Below are 10029 nucleotides of genomic sequence, written 5' to 3' on the forward strand. Positions count from 1 at the left end.
TCAGTCCTTTCTTCTGATTAGTTGTTCCCTGTTGTTCAGGTCTGGCCGAAACACAATGATGTAACATTTGGGGAAAAAGATACAACCCAGAAGCCCAGCACCAGAGGCTAAGATGGAGAAGATCTCCACAGCCACCATGTATTTCCCCTTGGAGCTCAGGTATGCTGGGACAAAGGACAACCAAACACTGCAAAAGACCAACATGCTGAAGGTGATGAACTTGGCTTCATTGAAACTGTCAGGTAATTTCCTGGCAAGAAAAGCTGTGGTGAAGCTGATAAGAGCCAGGAAGCCCATATAGCCAAGCACACAATAAAACATGGTCACAGAGCCTTCGTTACATTGCAGGAGAATTTCTTCAGTCACTGAGATGGTATCAACATCTGGGAATGGGGGAGCCATTGTCAGCCAAAGAGTACAAATGCCTGCTTGGATCAAGGAGCAGGAAACAATAATGCAATTAGTTAGTTTTTTCCCCACCCACTTCCTCATCCGGGATCCTGGTTTGGTGGCCATAAAAGCCAGAACCACTGTGATGGTTTTTGCCAAGACTGAAGAAACAGCCACCGAGAAGACCATGCCAAAAGTTGTTTGTCGGAGGAGACATGTCCAGTTTCCCGGTTGACCAATGAATAGGAGTGCCGAAAGGAAGCAGAGCAGGAGGGCGATGAGGAGAGTGTAGGTCAGGTCTCGGTTGTTGGCTACAACAATGGGAGTGTTGTGGTGCCTCAGAAATGCTCCAAGCACAAGAACTGTAGTCAAAGAAAAAGAATGTGCAAGGCAGGCTAAACTGACCCCTAAAGTTCCTTCATAACTCAAGAAGCTAATACTTTTGAGAATACAAAAGTTGCGTTGCTTGTTTGGATAGTATTTTTCTTTGCATCTAGAACATTCATTTGTGTCTGGAAAAGAAGAAGTGATGTGATGTTATTCTCGAACATATGCTTTATATCTGTCCAGCATGGGATAATCATAATATTTTAATCGCAAATCTAATTTTTGATTATAAATATATATATTCTTTATAATCTTTGGTAATCTATGAAATATTTTTATTAGCAAGATTCCTGCTAAATGTAATTGGCATACAAGTTTTATTTATTTTATTTAATAGCATTTGATATTAGTGTTATTAACATTTTGTATCTATCCAGCCAGCCAGCCAGCAATCATCTGACAAACTGAATTGGTGTCAGTTACAAGAGGTTGCTAGGGGGTGTGTGTGAAAGCAGGAATCCCTAGATTGACAATAGATATATGTCAACAATGGTGAATGGTGACAATGGGAAAAACAGTTGAATTTGGGGACAGGTTTTGCAATATTCTGAATGAATGTAGTTCATTACAGAGAAGAAAATCTGCTAGTTGACATGAACAGAAAGGTCAGAATGAGATGAAAGAGTATAGAAAAAGTGCTTGGACTGTTTTGGAAACCCAAGAATGGTTGAGAATGAAGACTAATGAGTATATAATTGCAGAATGATAAATAGAAATTCTATATGCAAAACTGGTAGAAGAGAGAATACTGTCCAAGAGAATTAATGGAAAGTGAAAGGAATGAAACTGCTTGAAACAGCATTAAATAGTTATGTTACAGAATGCCACAGAAATGGAAAATATGAAAAAGGATGTTTGATGGAATAATAAGTGAAAGAAATTGTGGTTGGGAATGAACACATCCAAGAGATTGATGAGAAAAATGAGGTTGAGACAAAGCTACTGTCTATCATGTAGGTAGAGAAAAGAATGTGGTTTCAAAGAATGTAGTGGAAGAAGATCAAGAAGAATTAAGATCAAACAGACAGAGAAAATGCAGACCAATTTTGATGAAAACAAAGCATGGTTTGGGAAGTGGGGGAGAGGTCCAAAGAAGGAATCTCCAGCAGAGTGAATGGAATTAGAAATCAGTGATGAAATGATTTGGGATAAAACTGGCGTGAGGGAATGCTTTAATGATCATGACAGAGATCTGTAGGGGAATAATAGTGATATGTCAAAGAATGGACTTGAAATGAACATAATCAAAAGAAAGTGATTTATATATAGTGAGAATGTTAAAAATGATAAGGATAAGGATATTGATATTGATACTAAGTTTAACATTGTTATTAAATGTTAAGATAGAGGTGTGGATTGCTTGTGGAATGGTGGTACTGCTTGTTTCTGTGTAAGACTGCATCTGTGACTGACAGTTGGAAAAACACCATTATTGTTGAGATATACGAAGGGAAAGAAAATGAGAGGGAAAGGTAAAACTACAGGGGGATCAACTTGTGAAGTGTGCCTGGGATGGTATTTGGCAGAATTCTGATAAGAAGCTGCAAAAGGTGATCATCAACAACATTTGGGAAGTGAAGAGTGGCTTTATGACAGCCCGCAAATGTGCAGACCAGATTTCTGTTCTTCAGCATGTGACTGAGCAGTCTATGAAGGTATCCTGGGTTCTAGATGCAGGAAGGGGAGGTCAGAATATTTGCTTCATTAGAAGAGCTACCCAAAGACTGGGAAGCCATGATGGATGTACATATGGTCTGACCTATTTGCGAGTATATTTATTGATTTAAAGGTTTTTATGGCTGCCATCTTAGACAATGCTGCTCTTGGATACATTCAAAGAAAGAAGAAAAGTCAGAGCCAACACATTCCAAAACAAAGCATATAAATAAAGCCAAGTAAAGAGTAAATGGCAAACATGGCCAAGGTAGAGTAAACCACCTCAAAATGGGGACTCTACTGATTCTGGCCCAAGGCCTGGGGAAAAGCCAGATCTTAATCACTTTCTTTAAGGCCTGCAGGGCCTGATGCCTACCAATCTTTGGGGAAGATGGTTCCAAAGTTCCACCTGAAATTTCCACCCAAGCCTCCTTCTCCTGAACTGCTGCCCGCCTTGCCCAAATTTGATCACCAGGGAGAAGAGGACACCTTACTCCCTGCCATGCCCATCTCATAAGTTGCTGTTTCAGACTTGGGTAGAAGACAGGAGGGAGGCACATTCAGATTCAGAGGGAAAAAAGATCTTGTAACTTAATTTAGTTGTCACCATCATCATCATCATTGACAATTAATGATCAATTTATACTTGAATATTCCAGAGAGCAGAAATTATTAATCCCCAGGTTTAGAAAACATCTCCTCCATATTCTAGAGCCCACAACATGTTGAATTTAATAAAAATGCATTAACTCTTCTATGGACTTCTTTAGAAAAAATCAGGAGTGGATGAGCATCTCTCACCATTCTTGGCTGAAATTCTCCCTTCTGGGCACGGGATGCAGTCATAGCAGCAAAATGGCTCTCCTTCCTTCACTTTTTTGCTGAAACCGGGATAACAGCTCTCACTGCAGACAGAAATGGGTCTCGCCTGGACATGAAAGAGGAAAATGATACACTGGAGGAGGGAGCCAGAAGGTTTTTAGTCCAGTGGCCACCTTGGAAATGATGAGAGGATGTCATGGGCATCTTCCCAGTTGAGGGAGAGGAATAATAGTTTGGAAAGCATTTTTACACTGTAAAAGAAGCAGTATAAAGCTCCGTTAAATACATATAATTGTTTTTAGATTAAAGAAGTGCTATCACCAGTTCAGAAGAGAGAGAAAAAAACCTGGACTGCTAAGGATAAGTGTAGCATGGGCACACAGTGGGCTGGGAATGAGACAAATTGTATCATGAGGACATGATGCCCCGCTAACTTTCACCTAAAAACTGTAAATGGGTCATCTTTATGCCACAGATAATCGAATATCATGATTAATTCTAGAAGTTACTTATGGGAAAATAACTTCATGTAAAAATTTACTATTATCTAATATGATGAATTCACATATCAAATTAGAGAAACCATCTTAATTCAGAGGTAGGGACAATAATTAAATCCTACCTGGTTAAACCAACTGTGCCATATAATGATGTCATTATTGATGGTTAATATTTTGTCTGGATAAGCTGAATGACCCACATTTCCAACTTTCACACGAAGAAAAGATTTGTTTGGGAAAGCAATCAAGTTGATAATATCAAATCCAGGTGTTACAATCCCATTCTGATCAAAGGATAACTTTTCCCCAGCACTATTGTTAAAAGCAAGATTTCTGAGAAAATAGTGGAGCTAAATTGAAAAGAAAAGTGCAAGAGTTTTAGAAGACTAAATTTCAGTCTCCATGATGATAATTTTCAGAAAAGGAAATAAAAGATTTAAGTTGCCTTCTAGGTACTTTTTTTCTTGTTATATTGCAATGAAAGAGGAGATGGAATATGAATTAAAGGATTAGTGGGAGAAGCTAAAATATTGTTGTCAAAAAAGACCTGGTTTGAATGAATTCCCTAAGGTGCATCTATTCCCTGAGAGTTTGAATCATACTTACAGGGAAAAAAAATTAGATATTTTCTGTTTTTTGAGTCAGACAATCATTCAACCATGCATAGACAGATGTATTTCTATGGGAGATTTGGGAGGGAAGGAAGCTTTCTACAACTATATGTAGAACATAAATATAGATAGAATATATGATATACTAAATGATGAATTAAGGGAATGGACACAAACAAAATGAAGAATTTGATCTATTACCTGCCAGAAGTCTTGACTATGAATCTTCCTTCCTACTCTATCCATCCTTGATCTCTTGGTATTTCTAGAGGAGGACAGCACATGTAAAGCATGAGCTATGGCATAAATAGCATTGTAGACACTGTAGCTGTGGCCAGTCATGTCCATTTCAAAAAAGGTCCCAGGAAGGCTCCCTAAATTCTCTTTTCCATTGCAAATATTCTCCTCCACATCACTCATAATTATATCTGGGAATATGCAGTCAAATGCATTTTGCCAGAACTGTCTGAGAAACCCATCTTCCTTTGTGTTAAAGGGGTTTTGTTTTTTAGCAAATGATCTGAACTCTGGTAGAGCAGTGGAGTGCCCTGTGAAGAACAGGGCACCATCGATTATTTTGATATCCCAGGAACGTAGGATTGAGATTAAACTGAACTCCATCTGTGCTGTCATTATCCACACAATACCTTTTGGTTTACTGCTCACCTCTTCTAGATTTGGAATATACTGCAGCCATAGCAAAAAGCCGATAGCAAAGGATTCTCCATTAAATAGCAGTGCATTAGCTTTGCCTCCCATTACACAATCATAGATTTTTGCCTCCTGCTGAAGCATGCCATAAGGTCTAATAAAAGCAGTTAATTTTTGCAGTCGTTGAATGAAAGAAACACAAACCCCATTTTTGGAAAAAAGGGGAATCACTGTTTGGATAAATTTTTCTCCCTGGTCATTGTCCATGATAAGGATCCCAATCCATGTCCAGTTAAAATGCAGGAGCAGTGAGACAATCCCTCTATGCTGAAGTTCTTCTGGGGGAACCATCTGGTAAAAGGAAAGGCCTGGGGTTTTGTCATTCATGATTGGAGCAGAGCCATAAATGAGCTAGAGAGAAACAGGAAAAGAAATAAGAGATAAGATTTTTAAGTGTTCATGGCAATCTAGTCACTGGTCCGAGATGGGCAGCTGTATAAATTGAATAAGTAAATACATAAGTAGCTATTGAATAAATGGCTTCTGGTGAGAAAAATGGTGGACTGAACAGCTCCCTTTGAAGGTCTCTTTGAAGTAGAAATGCCGATGTGGCAATTTTGAGGGTCACCCTTGAGCCCAAAGTATTCTCCAGAACTAAGGAGAATCCTAGAAATTGACCCATACAGTATGTCCTCTGGATGGCCTTCCTGGCAAGGAGATCACGAAACGAAAGCGTTTACGTTTACTGGTGAGGGAGCAGCTAGGAGACACAATTTCCATCAAGTTCCAAGCTGTGTCAAAACCGAAAAAATAGGTGCTAAATCTGACCTTCCCATTTCTTCATTGCTTTTAGTTTATTAGTTTTAGGTAAAGAGAGGCTTTCTTTGGCTGCAGAGGATTATTTCATTTTGGCAAACAGAGGTATTTCATGGGACTGCTGATTTTTATTGAACTGGATTTTGGGGTTTGTTTAATACAGAAACAGTAACAAAGGTTGGATTACTGCTGAATTTTAAAGAAACAAGGGTTTTTTTTGATGGGATTTTACTTGGTGAAGCTACATTCTTTTTATTACATTTTGGAGAATGAGTTTCTGTGGGAAAGTTGCTTCTTTTTTATCTACTTTGCACTGATTGGGACAGGCTTGTAAACAAGGTAATTAAAGACTTTCCGGAACTTATAATGAATTTATGTTCATAATTTATCTATTGTGAAGAAACAAGCTGAAATTTGTAATTTTGGCCAGTACACTGTATAGTCTAACTAACTGGTTCACTGAAAGAGTTTTTGGCTGATTTTTTTTTTTTTTTGCTGATTTATTTGAAAGATGGCACGAAAGAGACTGTGCAGAAGGGGTTCAGGGGATTTTGATTTTTTGAAACAAACATTTGATGACTTCTCTACCAAGGTCACACAAGCTATAGAGGCCAAATTTGAAACATTAGAACAAAACTTGCATTAAAAAATTATGGAACAGGTTGCTGCTGATGTAAAACAAACAAATGACAAAGTAGAGGCACTGGAAAACAAAATGGATGTTAAGGATACAGAAATGGAAAGATGATAGAACAATTCTGCTTCACTTAAGTTAGAAAAAATGAATTCTGTCTAAGATTAAGAGCTATTCCAGAAAGCTCTCAGGAGAATATTAACAGGTAGTTATGAGTGCCTTGTCTAATTTATTAAATTGGGAAGAAGACAGGATGGAGGAGGAAGTGCATACAATATATCATATCATATAAAGTCACATTTTGCAACTGTTATAAAACTTCCTATAGATGACCTGGTCTATTTTCTGAGGAGAAGAAGAAGAGAACAAGTACTACAAAGCCATTTTGATTCAAAATTAAAATTGATAACACAGATAGAATTGTACTAAGAGAAATTCCTATTAGGATTTTGAGAAAGAGAAGGGAATACACTTTTCTGATAGAAGTTTTAAAAAAGAAAAAGATTCCATTTCACTGGGATAAATGGGAAAGTGTGATTTTCACCTTTCAGCAATAAAGATTTAGATTAAATTCTGTTCAAAAAGCCAAAGCTTTTTTGGCAAGGTATGGACTAGATCTACTTCAGGAACCAACTGAGATGGACACACAGAAACAGCAACAGTTAGAAGAAGAAATCAGAACACATCTGTGGAGATGGGTGCCGTAGCTAAACACTTTGAGAAAACTTTCCCTACTTATGTATTACCAATATTTTACCTGGAACATTAATGGAGCTAATGTTCCACAGAAAAGACAAAAGTCTTTCAGTATTTGAGAAAACTAAATTTGAATATAATTGTTTGCAGAAAACATATATTTAAAAAAATGATGAAAAATATCTGATTTATAAAACTTTGGGTGAAGAATTCATACCAGCAAATGTAAAAAAGACCAATGGAGTTGTTTTATACATTAAATCATTTTTGAAACCACAGCTTTTATTATCTGATGAATAGGGTAGATATGTTGCAGTGGAAACTGAGAGGCAGGGAACTAAATCTATAATTGTTGGGTTATATGTTCCAAATGAAGATACAGGAAAATTTTTCAAACACCTTATAGATCAGCTGGTATCTATTTGATATGAACATTGGTGTTTGATGGAAGATTGGAATGGAGTGACTTCACCTCAGATGGATGGAACTTGAGGTAATGGAATTAAACTTAGGCAAGGGAAATTGCCTAACTCTTTTTTTTTTTTTTTTTTTTGATCTGATTGAAAACTTGACTTTGATAGATTCTTGGAGACAGAAAAATGGAAACTCTAGGGAATATTCTTTTTTCTCAGAAAGGCATAAGTCCTGTTCCAGAATTGATATGATATAGATCTCAAAGACTCTGGCAAATAAGATCTTGTACTTCTGGAAGGCAGAAGAGCATGGAAGGTGTTAGAAGTCTGTTGAATAACATTGCAGTGATGCTATGGATGAGGAGGAATTACAAATTAAGGGACCTGACCTCATCTCCAACCAAGCCATACATTCATAGGTGATGGTAATTCATATTTTCAAAATACAGAAAGAGGATATATAATCCTTGCCTGTCCAATATGCACAGGTATACCTATAGTAGTAGTTTTGTCTGGATGGAGAGAAGAACATTGTGGTTTGTATACTGATGTACATTTTCAAGTTGTTAAATTTCTACTTCTGCTGAAGATGAAACAAAAACTTCAGAGATATTTATGTGCCATTTAGATTTGCAGACAACAGTGAAATTCATATTCTTGCAACATCCTTTGTTTCATAAGAACAAAACATGGGTATGACATGGCTTTCTGAACTCTTAATTCAGGTTCTACTAAGTATTGTATGACCTTTCTTTCTATGTAAACCCATGAGACTGCCTTAGCATTAGAAGCAACTGAATCATCTAGTTGAATTGTATCCTTGAATTCAGCATGTCAAATGGAACTATGCTGATGTTTCACTGGGTTTGAAAGGTGATCTGGAGAAACAATGTGGTTTTTAGCTTTTCAGTTTCTCAGAATTATTGCAGCTTGCCTTCAATACTTCTGAGCATTTCTCCTTTTCTAAAACTTAATTGGTACTTTTTTTTGTGATGGTTTGTTTTTCCAGCCAATATACCTTTTTCCTCATCTTCCCTGAAGACTCTGTTTTATTGACTTGGAGCATAGATTTACTGGTCAAACTAGCTTCAAGTCCCTTTTTTATTCCTCTTCAATTCTCTGTACTCAAGAGATGTTGTTGTTCTCCTTTTTCCACTTGTCTCATCTCTTGCAGTGATTTTGAGAGACTGTTCTTGCTGTTAGACTAATGCCGCTTGATTACTTTTGGTCATACCGTATTATCTATGCAGTTGGAATAATACTGTATACAATTCACAGAATAACAAGGTTTTATTCCTAGAACTGCCTGTTCTTCTTACTAGTTGTTAAAACAAGAGGCCAGCTTAGGACACCTAAGCAGTGTGGGAATGATGGACTCTTAACCCTTTAGTTTAAGAGTTTATTTTTCAAAGAATTCTTGAAAGGTTTTATTTTTCAGTTGGGGAAGGACAGTTTTTGCATTATTTTGGGGGTCATTGGTCACCAATATGTAATGAAATAAAGTTAAAATGTATAGATATACAAAGTACAAATATTTTTCTCAAACAGTAGTTTTTAATAATAGTAACTGCAAAAAATGTTTAGCAAATTCTTTGTATGTTCAGAGGTTTAATTCATCTAGATTAAAGGAAACAAGGTGTGTGGTTGATTTTCTCTTGCAATTTATCACTGTAAAGGATTGATAATTGTGCTAATGTCAATGCATATTCCCTTGTGTGTTGGTTGCTTTGCTATCAGTGATTATAGGAATTATAGAGTATTACATTTCACAGTGATTTCAGTTGGATCTCATTTTGCTAAAAAAAAAAAAGTCTGAGTTCTGGACATGTCACTGAACTCCAAACTTTACATACCATGTAGTCTCATGAAGATGGTTGTTTAGAGCAAGGCACCTACGTTCGATTCACTCTATGAGATTTTCCGTAAGGAAATAGCTATTCATCAAAATTAAGAAATAAACCCTCCAACTTATTCATTTAACTTGAAATAAATGAAATAATTGGGATTTACGAGCCCTATGTCTGGTAAAAAAGAATTAAATCATGCAAAACTTAAAGAGCCTGTAAGAAAACTCTTATGTGGCTTTAGTGATATGCGCATTCTGCTAGGTTCAAGGGACTTAGTTCCATATAAATGGATATAGCATTGCATGCTAAATGGATCATTTCTGAATATCTGACTCTAGAAATTTCAGGGGCGTTATTTTTGATCTGTGCTACTTGAATATACTTAACATTGCAATTTGAAATTGCATTGTTAAAGCAGGACACAAAAAGTAGCATGAATTTTACGTGCGAATGACATCTTACCTGTGGAATCTTATAGATATCCAAAATAGTTGCCATCTGAAGGGAGATCTGGGCATCCAGTCCTCCAATAACAGCTACGACATTATTCTGGATGCTACATAGGTAGTTGGGGACCAATCTCTCAGCTGCTGATAGAAGTAGCAT

At 36.8% G+C, this 10029-nt stretch overlaps 1 protein-coding gene across 1 annotated transcript; it reads right to left on the bottom strand.

Moving 5' to 3' along the window:
• LOC148215717 (vomeronasal type-2 receptor 26-like) lies at positions 1-10029 on the bottom strand. The gene is made up of 5 exons (XM_088142407.1): positions 9886-10029; positions 4568-5428; positions 3878-4105; positions 3235-3361; positions 1-902 (listed from the first exon to the last, which is right to left on the bottom strand). The coding sequence occupies exons 1-5, from the start codon at positions 10027-10029 to the stop codon at positions 1-3; spliced, it is 2262 nt and encodes a 753-aa protein (XP_087998533.1).

The sequence above is a fragment of the Python bivittatus genome, unplaced genomic scaffold (assembly GCF_059951505.1).
Source record: "Python bivittatus isolate LINGU-HERP-01145 unplaced genomic scaffold, Pbiv_v1 ctg000440_np1212, whole genome shotgun sequence".
NCBI classification, from domain to species: Eukaryota; Metazoa; Chordata; class Lepidosauria; order Squamata; family Pythonidae; genus Python; species Python bivittatus.

Excerpts from the sequence above, each read along its gene's own strand:
- LOC148215717 (XM_088142407.1), bottom strand. The coding sequence starts at position 10,029 with ATGCTACTTCTATCAGCAGCTGAGAGATTGGTCCCCAACTACCTATGT. Across the intron at positions 4,106-4,567 it reads ATAGTCAAGACTTCTGGCAG|CTCCACTATTTTCTCAGAAA; the intron begins GTAATAGATCAA and ends TTTTCAATTTAG. Across the intron at positions 903-3,234 it reads GAGAATTTCAGCCAAGAATG|ACACAAATGAATGTTCTAGA; the intron begins GTGAGAGATGCT and ends CTTCTTTTCCAG.